Here is a 17,382-nt window from a genome sequence, read left to right on the forward strand (position 1 = left end):
TAACAAAAACCAGAACCCCGCCCCCCCCCCCATTCCCAACCCATCCCTCCAACTCCCATCCCAACCAGTGTGCCATGCGCAGGAAGCAATTTCAGAAGTAATCAAATAGTGGATATTGCGATCATGCATGAGATCCCGGAGGTTCACGCGTAGCTTCAGTAAGGCGCAGAATTCGAAGATATCTGGGGCATGTGATCTCATTAAATTCTTTGGACAAGAGGGATAGCAACGGAAGCCAGACCTTTTGAAATGCAGCAGTGGTATGTGTAAGGGTAGCCTGGATGCGTTCCATCCCCAAAGTGAACCAGAGTTTGTGTCGCCATCCCACATGTGTGGGCTTGGTGGTCGAGCCCCAGAGCGATAAGACGTGCTGTGTAGCTGCTTGCATGGCGATCCCCATTTGGCAACCCCTGAATAGATTTCAAGGGAAAGTTGAGTGCGTTAGGCAGACCTAGGACAGTGTAGGCAGGGGATTTCGGTGTCAAAGGTGGAGTCAATGTCATCCAAGACTGTCTCCCAGTAGCTCCGGACCTCACAGCAGTCCCAGAGGAGATGGGTTAATATGCCTTGCTCCCCACATCCCCTCCAGCACAGTGCGCTGCGGGTCGGGTTCCCTCTGTGAAGCCGGGCCGGTGTGAGGTGCGAATACATTGCCAGCTTCACTGCAGTTTCCCTGCCTGCTGTGTTGCGTGTGGTGTGTGAGGCCCTGTAGTATATGTAACTCCATTCTTTAGGTATTAGTGTCCTGCCAAGTTCAGCCTCCCAGCGTTTCTGACCCTCTGTTTTACCTGGGATAGGTGGGGGTGTGAGCATTTTATAGATGTCTGAGATAAGATGTCTATCCGTGTCTTTTGTCAGCAGCCATTTCTCAAAAACCTTCATCGGACGACCCACTAGGGTGGCGGTGACCGGGTCGGTGAGCCAGTGTAGGAGTTTGGAAAAGGTGAAGGTCTGCTATCTCGTAGCCTTGTCTGATGTCTGAGAGGGGAAGAAAGCCCCGTATATCGACGAGGTCGCCGGCACAACGACAGGCGGTGCCCGCCATTGCGAAAAGGCATGAGGATCATTGCCCGCGCAGGAATTCCGGGTTGTCCAGGATGGGGATAAACAGGGAAGGAAAGTTAGTCCAGCCTTTCTTGACAGCGACCATGTCCCAGACCCGCATGATGGTGCGGGTGATAGGTGAGTTCAAGATGTATCGCGACCGGTGCTGCCGGGCGAGGAAAGGATCCTTCCAGAGGGGCGTCTGAGCCATAGCCCTATCCTGGAAGAGGCATCTCTTTTCGGATTCCGGCCTATACCATTCCACCAAATAGCGGAGTTGAGATGCTTGGAAATATTGCAGTAGATTGGGGACTCCGAGGCCCCCTTCATCCATGCTCCTGTACGTCAGTTGCTTGTGTAAGCGCGCTCGTTTCCCTTCCCAGGGCGGCCTGTAGGTCCGTGATGGCGCCTGCAGGGGGCGCGACCGGGAGGGTCTGAAAGAGATATAGGATTTTAGGTAGGACTGACATCTTTACCGCGGCGACTCTCCCCAGTAGAGAGAGGGGTTGCTTAGACCAACGCGCTGTTTGGATCTGGGCAGTGAGGGTCTTGTAATTAAGAGCTATTGTCAACTCTGTCGAAGAGGTGAGAGTGACTCCCAAATATGGGAGTTGTGTGGCCAACTGGAGATCACTCCCATATGTATAGGCAGACCCATTGGAGTGGGTGTTTTTGCCCAGGGGCAATATCAGGGATTTCCCCCTATTGATTTGAAAGCCAGAGACCGCACCGAAGGAGTCTAACTCCTCCAAAAAGGCAGGTACCGAGCGATCTGGATGGTCGAGAGCGGCTATGATGTCGTCAGCATAGAGGCTGATCGTGTGTGGTTCTTGGCCGAAGGTGATACCCCGGATGTCGGGGTTGTCCCGGATCTTCTGCGCTAGGGGCTCTATGTACAGGGCAAACAGGAGGGGGGACAGGGGACACCCTTGTCTCGTGCCATGTTGGATTTCAAACGGGTTTGATCGAAGACTACCCAAGCGGACCCGAGCTAGGGGGCGGTGGTAACAGCAGGCAATCCAGGATTGGAAGCGGTCTCCCAGCCGAAAAACGCGCCAGGACTCGTAAGTAGGTCCAATCGACACGGTCGAACGCCTTTTCGGTGTCAATGGCTAATAGTGCGGAGTCCGAGTTTTGAAAATGGGCCTTGTCTATCAGGTGGAGCACCCGTTTGGTGTTATCGCTGCATTGACGGTTAGGCACAAAGCCCGATTGGTCAGGCTCCAAGATCCCAGGCAGGCCTGGACCAAGGCGCGCAGCTAAAATTCTGGTGAAGAGTTTCAGGTCCAAGTTCAGCAGCGATATTGGGCAGAACGCAGAGCAGTGTGTGGGTTTCTTACCCGGTTTAGGCAGCACCACCACTTCGGCTGCCAACATATCCGTGGAATGGAGCTTGGGCCTTCAAAGGAGTTGAAGAGCCGGGTGAGGACAGGAGCTAGCAGCTGGCTAACGGTTTTGTAAAAACCGGCCGAGAAGCCGTCTGGTCCCGGAGATTTAAGCGGGCGGAGGCGGGAGATAGCGGCCAACACCTCCTCCAGACGGATTGGGGCATCCAAAGCATCTGCATTGGCCTGAGACAGTTCGGTAATTGCCGCCGTGCCCAAATATGCATCGACCTCCTCGAGGGACACCGCCTCAGCACCGTATAATGAGGCATAATAGGTCCGAAATGCCTCTGCAACCTGAGTCTCCTCAGCGAGGACGGTGCCAGAGTCTTCTGTAAGGCCGGAAATTTTGGAGCGTTGGGTCTTAGCTTTCAGAGCACTGGCAAGTAAGCGGCCAGTTTTGTTACCCCCGATGTAATACGTATGGCGAAGACGGAGCGCAGCGAATTCTGCTCTGTCAGTATCTAGGCTGGCCAATTGGGCCCTAGCTGCCTTCAACTGTCTCCAGACCCGTGGAGCGCAAGTGTGGCTGTGAACCCCCTCCAGTTCAGCAACCTGAGCGGTGAGGTCTTCTCTTTTCGCTCTCCGTTCTTTGGCCTCTGCTGCGGCGATCGCAATAAGTTCACCGCGGTCCACTGATTTCAGGGCCCCCCACAGAGCCGACAGCGATATCTCCGGCGTATCATTAATGGTTAAGTAGTCGACGATACATTTGTGAAGCAGTTTGGTGACCTCCGGCCTCTGTAGGAGGGTTTCGCTGAGGCGCCACGACCATCGGGGGCGAAAGGACACCGGGATTTTGAGCGACAGCTCCACCGCGTCGTGATCTGAAAGGGCCGCAGGTACTATGCAAACCTCGTTGAGGGTTGTGAGCAGCTCAAAGGAGCCCAAGTAATGGTCTAGTCTGGCGTAAGTGCGGTGCACGTGGGAGTAGAAGGTAAATTGCGTTGCCTTAGGGTGTTTGGCCCTCCAGAGGTCCACTAGGTCTCTCTCCCGTAGCCATTCTGTTCCAGTGGCCGTGATAGCGCACGAGTCCCCATAGCGATGCCCTGACCTATATTTGTTTGTGTCCATAACCAAGTTGAGGTCCCCGCCCATGAGCAGGAGTAAATTAGAGGGCTGAAGTGACTCCGAAACTGCGCCTTTCAAAAACGCCTCCTGTCCCACATTCGGGGCATAGATGGAACCCATCGTCAGGTGTCTGTCGCCTATCAGGAAGGTATAAGCCAAAAGGCGACCCTTGACCTCTCCTGCTTTGTCCCCCACCCTTCCCCTGGAAGTGCCTAGACACTAAGACGGCTACCCCAGCTTTCTTCGTTGGGAGAGAGGAAAAGAACTGCTGTGGGAAGGCACAGGAGCGCATTCTGTGCCAGTCTTTGGGCAAAAGGTGAGTTTCTTGTAGTAAACAGATGTCGGCCCCGGAGTTCTCTAGGTAGAAAATTACAGCCCTTCTTTTGATAGGATTGTTCAACCCTTTCACATTAAGGGTCAGCACTTTCAAAGTGGAATCAGCCATAGTAAGGAGGGTAAGTGGGGTATCGCAAAGCAGAGGCATGTATCCGTGGCAGATAGGAATGTAATAGACTAGTTAGCATAAGGGGACCCCCTGACGCCCCGGCCCCGGAGGAGAGTGTGCATGAAGCATCATGTGTGGCTAAAGACCTATCCAAAGGTGAACGGGAGGAAGGCGTTAGTTGAAGAAGTACGCGAAGCAATGGGAGACATGTAAAATATAGCAATTCCATCACTGACAAATCCCTTTTGGCACACTGGTTCCCACCCGCAAGCCCACCCGTTGTCCCAAACCATCCCTCCCCTCCCCCAACGCCCCAACCCCCAACTCAACTTCCCAAAACCAAGACCCAAAAGTCCCAGACCTGAATGGTCATCTCCCCCCTCCCACTGCCCACTCCCCAACCACCAAACCATAAGAATGCATAGTCCCAGTCCTGTCAGTCCACACAGGGCCGTGGTAAAGTTACGTACAAGGGCCATGTCCAACGGTGGCCGAAAGATCCTGGTATAGGGTGACTGGGTGGCCCTGGAACTGAAGAGGTTGTGCCCGTCTGGCCTCCCGAAGAATCCTCTCTTTTAGCCGGAAGTCAGGGAAAAAGGCTAAGATGTCCGGCGGTGGGGCGGAGGCGCGTCTAGGAAGCCCAACTCTGTGTGCCCGATCAATGCGGATGGTAAAGTCAGCAGGTTCCCCCAAGATGTTTCGGAAAAGGTCCTGCAGGTAGCCAGTGACATCCGTCCCCTCTGCTTTCTGAGGGACCCCCCGGACCAGTATGTTGTTGCGACAGGAGCGGTTTTCAAGGTTCCCCGTGTGGGCCTGGAGGTCCAGCTGTTGGTCTGTGAGTCGCAGGACTTCCTGTTGAAGCTGTTAGATTTCGTCGCTTCTTGCCTGGTCTGCCTCCTCGATGGCGACCACTCGGTCCCCAAGACCCTCCACGCCTCGCCTGAGTTCACTGACCTCGCCCACCACCTCTTGCTTCAAGGACTTGAAATCCTCCCTGAGGGAATTGAACAGTGTCTCCAGAAAGGACCTGGTGATGGACACTTGATCGCTGGAGGGCTCCGGCGGTGTTCTTGCGGTCTCAGGGGAGGGTGGGTCCTTGCCAGCCCTGTGTTGGGATTTTGCCAATAGCTCTGGGAGTGTCTGGGTCACTTTTTTCCCCCTGAGGCCCGCCATGACGCGGCCAGCTACCGGAATGTTCCCGCCCGATGGTCTTCAGGGAGCCGGAGATAAGTGCAGAGGCCCAGCAGCCTCGAGGATAAATGCGATCTACACTATAGGGAAGTCGGCACCCTCTCTGTCAGGAGTCCCGGACGGAGAACAAGGCGGCCGGCCGCCACGCTGATGACGACTTGCGTTCTACCCCTCACCGCTTGGTTAGAGCCAGTCGTTTGTGGAGCGGCCGGAGCCCAGGGTTCAATAGTGTGGCAGCGGCCCTCGTGGCATCAAGGGGCAACCCAGCAATGGGTGGCTTCTTCAGGGAGCCCCGGCGTTTCCCCCGCGAGCTCCCGAGACCACCAGCAGGCGGACAGAAGCAGTCAGGCAGGGCCACGTATCTGGGTAGGCCTCCCCCTCCAAATGTCTGCTCCTGTCCTCAGGCAACCACCGGGTGGCTAAATGTATGGACAGCAAGAAGTGGACGGGGCCCAACTGTCCGAACGCGCTGGTGGTAGGCGTGCTGTCCCTCCCCCTCTCGCTGGTTCAGCACGGCCCTCGGGCCCAACCGGTCCTCCCCCCGGGAGCTCGATTATGCCCCCCGAGCTTCTCTGTATCGCCCACCGCCGCTCTCCTTACCTCTGCCCACTGGTCTGGTCCTGGTGCGCCCCTTGTCGCAGCCCTGGCCTCCCGGTTCTGTCTGCTGCTCCGTCAGGCCGACTCCGCCGGGCCTCGCCAGTGAGCTGTGGCGCCGCCGTCTCTTCCCGGCACGATAGCCGTGCAGGCCCAAAGCTGGGGCTTCCCGTCTCAGGACACCCGGCCAGCTCGACTCGGCAACGTGACGAGCTTAACGGCTTAGGATGCCTCCACCGTTCCACAGGTATAGTCCGGCATGGTCGTGGCGTAGTCTGCGGACATCCGCCCGGTAGGCCCAAAGCCGGTGCCTCAATTTTTCGCGACTCCCGGACGGTCTCTCCTTCATCACCGGCCGGGTCGCGACGGCTGCAATCAGCGCTTTATGTGGGTCTCGGGCCCCAAGGGCCGGAGGCAGCGGGCCGTCCCCTTAGGCTCTACTGGCAGCTAGCCGGTCTCTTCGTCGCTCAGGGGCCGGAGCAGAGAGCGCGCAAACAGGTTACTGCTCCGGGGCGGCAGCCATTTCAGGAGCCGCGGCAGAGTCAACCCTCGCTGTCAGATCCTCTTTGGGGTCGCGCAGAAGCAGGGACAGTTCTGTGGGGGTAACAGCCGAACTCAGCTCCAGATATCCGATGTGCTTGGTGTTCTGGGGAGGTTAGGCGTCACTTTTAGGGGCTTTAGGAGGGATCGGGGCAGGGAGCTGCGGAGACCTGCGTCCGATCAGGTCGTCATCTTGGACATGCCCCCTAAGATTATGTTTTAAAATAAAACAATTGCTGCTCATGTTTTTTGACCTACAGTCAGGAGCTCTCGCATAGCAGAGTAAAATAGCTGGTAAACCTTCTGGAAATGCATAATCTGTCCCTGGCCTTTACTGAACTTCTGCAGTTTAATATTCGAAAAATGATTGGGTCAGACACCAGCCATAGATGTGAATTTATTTCTATATAGCTGGTTGATCTTGTTGATGTGTTGAGGTGAGCGAATTGAAAAACAGGATTTTAGGGGTTTCAATTAGATTGTTCAAAATGAGTGCATGCTTTCCTCTGACCTTCCTTGTTTTTCCTTAATGTAGGCAGACCCTACTGTTGCAGCAGTTTCATGCCATGTGCTAAGATAGTTACAGAGGATGGGAGGTCTTGTACCTAAGAGGACTATATCATTTACCCATTAACACATTTTCATCTCTTACCATATTTCTATTTTTTTCTGTTTTCATCAGATTCCAGAGTACTGTCGAGCACTGGAGGAGAATGAGATTTCAGATCACTGTTTCGACTTGATCTTTGCCTTTGATGAGATTGTGGCCCTAGGGTACCGTGAGAATGTCAACCTTGCTCAAATTCGAACCTTCACAGAAATGGATTCTCACGAGGAGAAGGTTTTCAGAGCTGTTCGGGAGGTGAGTCGGCAGCATTTCATGCACTTTGGGTTCAAGTTTTAATGTCAACTAGGTTTTCAATGTTTAACATTAAAACCAGAATTTTCTGAGTCTGCTGTATTACGCAGAGTAGTGGCCTGTAATCTTCTATATGCACTGTACTGAAACTATAAAAGTAAAGGTGATTTAGATTTTCATCACGGTTATACATGGAAAGAGTAAAATGAGCATGTCTTTCACAAGATTTATTGTTGAGAGGTTTGTACAAGGGTTTTGGTATTATTTGAGATACTGGGGATACAGCGGTTGTGACTTTCTAACTTCTTTTTCCTTTCAGACTCAAGAGCGTGAGGCCAAGGCTGAAATGCGAAGAAAAGCCAAAGAATTGCAGCAGGCCCGTCGGGATGCTGAAAGACAGGGAAAGAAAGCTCCCAACTTTGGCGGTTTTGGCAACTTAGCGGTCTCCAGTGGCACAGCAACGGCTATGATCACAGAGACCATCATTGAGACTGAGAAACCCAAGGTGTCACAGACTCCAGCAAGGTAGTCCCAGGGTGTGCTATACAGATGCTAGTGAGCTTGGGGCTATGTTGAGGAGACCTCAACTAAGTATCCATTAGTGGTCTTAGAGTGCCCTGTCTTGGTATCTTCAGGGCGATCCAAGGAGACCTAGCTATCTTGATTATCTTTGACCCAAGATAGCTGATTCTAACCTGCCAGGAAGTTTCTAGATCAGTAATCCTACACCATTGCACCATCAAGGAAAGTGACTCCATGACTTCACTATAAGAAATCTAGAAAGAGCAGAAGGATCATTGGAACCCTGAAATCAAGCTTGCACCAAGACAGTGGTATGGAGAACCGTACTACAATGACCTCTTTATTCAGAGAGTCTACCAAAATGAATGTATGTATAAATCTTAATGGTGCAGGCTGGTTACCAAGGCATTAAAGTTCCTATCGCTGGTGAACTAGGGAAGTGAGATACAGAGTTGCAGTGAATAGCATTTATTGCAAATATAACTTGAAGATGACGGACTGCAAGACTTAGGACAAATAATTATATCATCTGAAATGAGTTTTAGATTTTAATGTATGGGAGTGCAAAATGATGCTGAAAGTGCATCACTGAGCACAAACTTCCCTATTTAGTGGACAGGAAACGCAACTTTCCATGAAGGGGGTGGGGGGGCATAGGCTAAGCCATGTGACAAAATATAGGGTCAGTTATGATCTAGCAAAAAGGAGAGAATGGGAACAACCTAGGCTGAGAATGACAAGTCTTGAATAAGCATAAGGTGTATATTCCCTCTATAAACAAGGGCCCAAATGCACTTGGACCGGAGTACCTGCCCTTCAACAAGCTTTACATGCATGTTTCACAATCCCTCTTGTGTTATTGGTTATTGGCACCCTTGCTGCTGTAGTCATCTATTGGTAACTTGTGTAAGCGGTTTAGAAAGCGGTAATAGCTATTTCTTGGCAACAAGACACTAATCTATATCCTGCTCAGTTCCCGCTCTTGATTAGGTTTTTTTTTTTTTTACTTCATGACTCCAAAGTCTGAGTCTAATTTCAAAACTAATTTCGTGTATCTAAGCCAAATGCCAAGCATACCAAAAGAAATGTTAAAAATCTTAATCCTCTTCAAGTGTGACAATTTCTGCAGAATGCTGTCACTTGTAAGTAAAGATGTTACTCGTGGCATGGCCAGGGAACCCTACATGCACAGGCTTTGAACCACGCCGATGCCTTTTATAGATAATAGAATTTTTAATGGGTGATATTCTGGGAATTTTTTACTGACCTCAGAGCGGAAATGTTTTCCCACAAGCTTCCAAGATGAGCCTCTCTTTTGTATTGGGTGAAGAACCAGTATGTTGTATTCTTGGTTATATGAAGAAAAAAGGATAAGTTGAGATTAGTGTTTGGAGCAAGCATTATCTGCACTCGCCTGCTGCTGAATTCTCTGTAGCAGCACCCTACATCCACATATATTTTAAGTGACGAAAGCTCTGTTTTTTATTTCTTTTAATAATGTCCATTTCAATACACACACAAATTAAGTGCTATATTACGAACTTTGTTTTTCTTTAATTTGGTCTCAAAATCTTTACATGACCTCAGGCAACACAGGTTTCATGAGTAAAACCTTGACCTCCCATTGAATTTGAACAAGCAGCCTGATACAGTGTCAGACTCGAATGTAAGGCAGATCGAGTTTTGCAACTATTACTTGCATATTACTGGTTTGTGGCAGTGCCTTCATAAAATAAGATTTTACTTGTGAGATTCAGGTTAGTTGAATACATGTAATGAATGTGGGCTCAAATTAAGAATAAGAAATGAATTTCAAAATTAGCACTTGTAATATCTTTTTTGATTGAAGTTGACATGATTGAATCAAAAGTGTGCCCCTCACAATTGTAGTTTGTTTTTGTCTTTGGGCAGTCTGAGAGAGGCATATGGTTATTCCAAACTATTGTATGAATGCGCCTTGTTTGGCGTTGTGTGGAAGTGGCCAATAAACCACTATCCTTTATCCAGGATGGGAAACCCCACTCTGATCTTGGCTGTACTTAACCACCAGAATATGTTTTTGTGGAAAGGCTGTTCTGTAGCTACCAGGTTCATAATGCAGTATTTTTCTAAGGAAACCTCCCAAGGCTTCCTTCTATGTTGTGTGCTATTGCAGTTTCTTCTCTTGTCCTGTGTATATAAGAACTTGTTAACTTAGAATTCCTACGCCTGTACAGTGCTGTTCTGTATGAGGAAATTCTTCACTATTGCTGCCTGTGATGTACATGTTGTGTGTGAGGAAAGCTGGCACTGATTCTGTCTGTTTTGTAACTTGGGTGAGGACAGTTAGCACTGCTGCCCTTGCTGTCTGTGCTCCATTTGTGAACGGAACTGGTTCTGCTGCCTTTGTTGTTGTATGTATACTTGTGAAGTTTTTCCCATTTAACTTTTATGAGTTAAATTGAGCGCTTAAGATATCCGTTTTATATCTGTCAGCCTGCAGCATTTGTTGTTGGGAGCCATGAAGCTAAACTCCATTTTACTGAAGTCCTGGAAGTATTTTGAAATGACCTGAACATTGTAGTGCCTTCTGTGACAGTAACTCACTCTACACATCAATGCTTAAACACTGCTACATGACTAATATTAGCTTGTGCCAGCACCCAGAAACATCCAAGTCTCTATTTTTGAATGAAGCACACTCTTGTGTTTGCACCAGTTTGGGGATGTTGCACTCTCTGTGGATTTTATGAATGTTGATATGGCTTTTTTCGCCACAAAATTTCTGTTCTGATACAGTAATGCCTGAAATGTTTACCCCCAAGTTCTTACCTACTTGCAGAACATCAGTGATTGTATGTTTTATATCTTATTTCCAGTATTCTCTCATTCTTGAAACCCCTGTAGTTTGTAGTGAAACACTAAATGTGCTTTTTCTATTGCTTTCTAAGGCCTTCGGGTTCCAGCAAAGCACTAAAGCTTGGGGCCAAAGGGAAAGAGGTGGATAACTTTGTGGACAAACTGAAGTCTGAAGGTGAAACAATCATGACCTCTACCACCGGCAAGCGTACAACTGAGGCAGCTAAGGTGCTGGCACCACCTGTCAACATGGAGAGGTTGGTATATAGGCTGGAGTAAGGTGTGTGCCTTCTTGGTGTGAAGCAGGTGTAGGTTTTCTTCTTCTTTCTGTTCCCCATAATCTATCTCATTATTAAAAATGCTGTTAGTTATTGCAAGTTGCCCAGATATCTCATCCTTTTATGAAGGATCTGCTTTTTTCTACTTCTCAGTAGTTACTGCGGTGTATTAGTCATAGGGGAGATCAGATGGGCCAACCCAGCAATTTATTTTGATAATGGCTGAAAATATAGTGACTTATTTAAGCTCATGTTGTCCTTGAAACTTTTGCCAACTGCCCATAATGTAATACACCAAGTTTAAACAAGCATTCACATGGAACTCCTTTATAAAATATCCAGTAAGTCTGCAAAATATAACTGCCATGATTCAATCTGCAAAGGAATTTGAAGAAAACTCGCATGAGAGAAATAATTTGTTCAACAAGAGAATGCAACTCAATGAGCACAGTGGCCAAATGAGCGTCAAGTGCACAATACCCCAAGTGAAAAAACAACCAGGTAAAAGTTTGTGGGAAAAGTGTGTGTGGTATTTGTATTAGACAGCCATATACACGATTTGCCTATAGAAAATATAGTAACACTGAGGAAGATTAGCATAGGTTTATTTCAAGCAATGGTCTATCTGGAGATGTGGATGGCCTTTGGACCCTGTGGGATATATTATTGTCTCATCAGGACTGGGGATTACCTGGGGAATGGTTAGCTTGCGAAGAAGTGGAAAACTAGCGAAGAGTCCCTGTGTGGATTGCATCAATCCCACGAGAAAGTGTACAACACAATAACATTATACTAAGATGTAGGAAAGTGCCCTTTTTTGCATAATTACCTTCCAGCTTTTATCCAGATATATGTTGCCAACTTGACTAAGTGTGCCCTGCCAATCGGGTTCCCCGGGCCTGTGTTCTTTCCCAAAACGGTGCCATTGTCTCCACAATTAGCACACCTCTGCGCCACAATGTAAGTCTCTTGTAAATTGTACCCCTGGTACCAAGGGCCTTGAGACCAGAGAGGGCTTCTGAAGTTTGCAGCATGTATTATGCCACCCTCAGAAACCCCACACCAGAACAACCACACACTGCCTTTTCAGGCTGTGTGTCTCGGTACAGACTAAACTGAAGAGTTGACATGGCACCCATACTTGGGTGCCATGCCAACCAACCCTGTCTGTGGCATGGGAAAATCACACCTCGAGCAGGCCTTAGTGCCCTAAAGGCAGGGTGCACCATACCACTGGTGAGGGCATAGTTGCATGAGCAGTATGCCCCTACAGTGTCTGTGCCGTTCAGACGTAAGCGCAGTGAAGCCATTTTGAATTAAAGTCTATTTTATTTTCAGATGATAACACTTGCTGCAGATTCGTTAAAACACACCGTTCAGCCTACAACCCTAAACCGGGCCGGACGCGTAATAAATCGGCATTGGGGTCTTAGGGCCTTCCCACGAAAGCAAAGTTTTACACAGCGTCTTGCCTACAACCCCACTGGGGCCGGCCGTGTGACATGATTCAAGTTGTTGTATCTTTCGGACGTGCAGACAATCCAGATTCCGAAGATCATTGACAAGTATTGAATGAGCAACTAGCCCCACATTTGAAGGCAGCCCAACGGGGCTCAGTAGCTATAAGAGTAACCAAGAACCAGAGAGAAGAGAAAAAAAAGAAAAAAGGGGGGTAAGGAGGACACTAGAGGTGAGAGAAGAGAGTACAGCAAAAGCAAAGATAGCGTGTGCTAGGGGGGAGCATCGGGGAAAGGCCCAAGGCAACGCCCACGCCTCAGAGGGTGACTAAGGGAGCAGTCTGCCGGGGTCAGAAGGAGCATTGGCATCTTTAAAGAGGCGCAGCGTTCTGAGCCTGGTAGGCATGTGGTGCGTGTGTTCTATAGAGCAAAGATATTGGACTAGGGGTTGCCAGACTGCCCTAAAATGCGTGTCATGTGCTTGCAATCGCGCTGTGAAATGCTCCATCGTTATGACATGCCAGAGCCATACAAACCAGGCTGCAATTGGGGGGGCTTCAGTTCTCTTCCAGTAAAGGGCTATAAGCTGCTTAGCCTCTCCCAGCATCTGGAAAGCCAGGATCCAGTCACTGCAGGTGAGTGCCTTAAGGCTGGCAGGTCTGATGCTTCAGGCTTCAGGCAGGGGAAACCCCAGTACCCCCCTGATGTGGCTAAGGACCTCCTGCCAAAAAACGGCCAATGTTGGGCACGCCCACCAGGCATGGATAAAATCCCCAGATGCAGACTGACACCTCCAGCACAGGGGAGAGGAAGCGGGAAACATCCTATGAAGTCGCAGAGGCGTTTAGTACCTCTGAGTCAATAGTTTGTAAGCATTTTCCCTCTGCGGGATGCTCCGGTATACCTTGGGGCTATCTCACCAAAGTCTATCCCACTGCGAGGGCTCGATGTCCGTGCCGATCGCCAACTGCTGTTGGCGCTGGTATGGGAGAGAGGGTGTAGTCGGCGGGTGTTGCAGAATCTGATAGAACTGGGAGATCAGCCCTTTTGATTGCCCCCAGTGAGCGCGCCAACCTCTCAAAAGGGGTAAATTTGTGTGTGGCCGCCTGATACATTTCCTCCTCAGAAACCCAATGTCACAGCTGGGCACACTGCAATCTCGCCTCTGGTGGTACACAAAACTCCTCCCTACAGTGGTCAAAGGGCTTGAGTGCGCCCCCCTCATATAGGTCGCAGATCACCCTGCAGTCTCCTTGCGTCCATTTGTCAAAGGCGCGGGATCGATTGGCTGGCGGTAAAAGCGGGTTCCCCGCTATGGGGGTATGCGGAGATGGAAACGTGGTAAGGCCCCTGGCCACAGCTATGTTATCCAATATTTCTAGGACTGTCCTCGTGGGCACCGCCATATAAGCGCTCTTAGATCGGGCGGTCCGGTGCAGCCATGCCAGGTCCCAGATGGTTCGCCCCGTTACCGCTCGGTCCATGTGCAGCCATCCCTTCTCGCTCTCCCTCATCCCCCGCTCCACCACAAAGCGGAGGTGTGAGGCCCAATAGTAGTCCACTAAATTGGGGCAGGCTAGTCCTCCCAACGCCGCCCCCCCCCCCCCAATCCTGCTGTGTCATAAGGAGCTTCTGGGCCGCTTTCCGCCCCATATAAAGGACGTGCGCTCTCGCTGCAGGCCTCGTATACAGTGGAGTGGGAAGGCATTGAAACAAATACAAGATTTTGGGTAGGATCGACATCTTGATGGCGTTGAGTCTGCCCAACCACAACAACATCAGAGGTCTCCACCTCCGTAGGTCTTCAAGGACCGCTCTTCGACACTCCCAGTTCACTGATGTCCACGTGTCCAAGGAGGGGGTAAGCAGGAGACCTAGATAGCGAACATGGTGTTCAGCCCACTGATAGGGTACCACGTCTTTCAGAGGGGATATCTTCTCTTTCGGAATGGTAAGGTTAAGGGCCCAGACTTGTCATGGTTGATCTTGAGGCCAGAGGCCTTCTCGAAACAGCAGAGGACCTTGTGCAGTGCCGGGAGAGACTCTCGTGGGCGCATAAAGGTGAGGATAAGATCGTCCGCAAAAAGCGCCACAGTGAAGCCATTTTGAGTCTAGGGGCTGGGAGTTTGTCATTCCGAACTCCAGAGCGCCATCATGGCTCCACTGAAAACTGGCAAGTTTTGTATCAAACTTCTCAGCGCATTAAGCCCACACTGATGCCAGTGCTGGATTTAATGTAAAATGCACTTGGAGGGCATCTTAGATGCCCCCTTAAAAACGGCCAGCCCTGGTTTCGTTCCTTACTGGCTACCAGCCATTTGCCATCACCAGGAAGGTTTCTGGACCCCAGGGTAGAGCGCTCTCTGCTCTCTCAGTCCTGACTTGAAACAAAGAACATCCTGGGCAGAGGTGTCATGCCTCCACGCCTAGAATTTGCTGGGTTCATGAAGGGGAAGCTTCAAAGGCTTGCTATCTTTGTTATCTACCCCCAGCCTCTGCCGCTATCAGCAGCTGGCTCCCACTGGTTCTGACCCTCACTTTGGACAGGAGAATCGGCGGGAAAACCTAGTGAAAAAGGGAGGTGTGCCCACCTTTGCCAACCCCACCCCGCAGGTGGAAGAGGTCAAGTGAAGCTCACATCTCAGTGCCCACCATCTTAAAGATTGGGGGAGACTTCCCCCTCTACCCCCCCTCCCCCACCCCAATCAGGACGCGGTATATGCCACCGGCGCATGGGATAAGAGTGGGTGTAGGGAAGGGACCCGATGGTCCCAACTGCATGCCCCTGTAACGCCCCTAAATCTAGTATTTAGGGGCATCCCTGAACCTTACTCATTAGATTCGACAAGAAGGACCGAAGAGCCATGCTGCAGAGAAGAGGACAACATCTGCTTTGGCCCCAGCCCTACGGGTCTGCCCCCTTCTTAGGAAACCCCTGCAAGCTGAAACCGGCTTGTCCTGCAGCCAGCAGCCTCCAAGAACCCCGGGGACCTGCTGTGCCTGCAAGGAAAGACTGATCTCTTGTGGACATCAAATTTGTCCAACAACCAACTCCATCCCAGACACCGATCCGAACGGAACCGCATGCCTGCACCACTCTGCACCCAATGCCCTTGGTCAGAGGGGCCCAACACCAAAGGGAGGTTCCCCCGGGGATCCTGACCTGGATCCAGTGTTGGTAGACCTCCGATCTTTACTGTGATGCCTGCATCTTGAAGGGTCCCCCTGACAGCAACCAGTTCTGATGAAAACCCGACACGAAAGGACACCCTTGCCACCCGCAGCCCCCTGGCCTTGGGGTGCCCGACCGAGGGTGTCTCCGTCCAGCAATACTCCAACTTTGCCTTCCTGTCGCTGGGTCTCTCCTCCAAGCTTTCTGTGCCGAGCCTGTAGCATTTCCTCACAACCAACTTCCTCCATTGGTTTGGATTGAAAGCCTCACGCTTACTTTTTACCCTGCTGCCAGAGTGCTACTGGAGGTGCACTCTTGGTGACTACATGTGGCCCCCTTTTTGCCTACCTTTGATCCCTGGGCCCTGACTCAGAAACCGCAGGTACCTACCTGTGACTGGTGCTCTTTGTAATACCCCCTGTCCCCATAGCACCACATTGGGCCCTACCTCTCCTTTGACCTCTGCACCCGGCCGCCCATGTGCTGCTGAGGGTGCACTCTGTACCTACCTGACCCCTGCCCTGTGTAAGTGCTACCAGCCCGAGACTGAACTACAAAACAGAGTACTTACCTGTAAGTGACTAACCTTGTTTTTAGGTCTCGACTAGCGACGCAGCTCATGCGCTGCTCTCCTTGGCAAGATCTTCGCTTTTTGGGCGGAAGGGAGACAGGAGATGTGCACGGCTACGGACAGGGGATGTTCACTCCGTACAATTGCAAATCTCCTGTCCCTGCGGACGAGTGGCGTTTCAACACAGCGCACGCGCATGGCATGCTTTCACTTTCCCTCCCTCCCCTGTCTGCTCCAGATCATATCGGAAGCTCCCAGGGACCATGCACGGCGTCCGCATTCCTGGAGGAGTTGCACGGTCTCCTTTAAAACTTGGTAACTTTCACCGTTTTGGTCCATTGGCACTCATTCTTCATTTCACAATTTATTTAGCTCCACGTAACTAAAACGAATGTGGGCTTCATCTCCCTGTGGCTCCAATTAAAATATGTGTAGTGGCATACAATTACTGATTATGTGTAGATATGCGTGATGCAAAAATGAACGGTGCCATTTAGCTCTGTTCTAATTAAAAGTTTCCATCCGACCGCCATCCCGTTCTGGATGCTGTTGTCAGACTCCACTGGAGCACCACAACAATACAGTTCTGTGTACACCGACTCCAGTTGCAACTAACACGGTCTAGTTAATACGTTCAAAGAGTCAGGGACCTGGGTTCGCGCTGTCGAATAACACAGAATAAGAAAATATATAAACAAACAAGAATTATCCTCTACACCAGACCACATCGAGCATATCAAAGTTAATTCGAAGTATTAATCATAACAAATAAAACAATATAAATTAGAGCGGGTAAATCACAAAAAAGCAACCCCGGTCCCCCACAACACATCTCCCCTCCCAAAAAATCTCTCCCCTGCCTGTGTTAGATTGTTTGTGCGTATAGTAAATTAACTCCAGCGCAATGTTTTCTTCCGTGCAGATATTTCACTATTTTGATTTCGGTCTTCAGAAGCTTGGTGTTGTAAAGGGTGGGCGCCTGTCTAGTCACAAGAAACGTACTTTTATCGTGTGTTCACACGCGTGTGACTTAGGAACGCGGCCTGCATTGTGCATTGTCTGTCCTCGGGGACTGTTACAGCTCACTGGAAGTATGTTGCAGGCAGTGTTGCCAGATGTTTACCCACCAATTCTACATGTGGGTAACCCCTCTTTCCCCCCACCAGAGTGGTGGGGGGACAAGTGCAAGCAAGGACAGAGTGTCCTTGCTTGCACATGGACCTTCCCATGTCTTTTTATTTGCGCTTACCCTGTAGTGAGACCAGTGGGGTAGCACTGTGGGGCTGTTTGGGAGGAGAACTTTGTTCACAGCTGAAATGCCAGTGCACACGTATGATTTGAGCACAGAAGCAGAGAAGAGTGCAAATAAGTGGCGAATGTTGCACACATGCTGTGAAGCATGCATGCATGTATTA

General features: G+C 50.3%; 1 protein-coding gene across 1 annotated transcript in view; it reads left to right on the forward strand.

The window, feature by feature from the left end:
- ARCN1 (archain 1 coat protein complex I subunit delta) overlaps window positions 1–17,382 on the forward strand; it is a 234,454-nt gene that overhangs the window by 70,337 nt on the left and 146,735 nt on the right. The window contains exons 3-5 of the mRNA XM_086956714.1: window positions 6,953–7,132; window positions 7,449–7,654; window positions 10,582–10,746. Of these exons, the coding sequence (XP_086812840.1) occupies window positions 6,953–7,132; window positions 7,449–7,654; window positions 10,582–10,746 (551 nt within the window). The remainder of the gene's footprint in view (window positions 1–6,952; window positions 7,133–7,448; window positions 7,655–10,581; window positions 10,747–17,382) is intronic.

Source organism: Lissotriton vulgaris, chromosome 2_1 (assembly GCF_964263255.1).
Source record: "Lissotriton vulgaris chromosome 2_1, aLisVul1.2, whole genome shotgun sequence".
Classification (NCBI taxonomy): Eukaryota; Metazoa; Chordata; class Amphibia; order Caudata; family Salamandridae; genus Lissotriton; species Lissotriton vulgaris.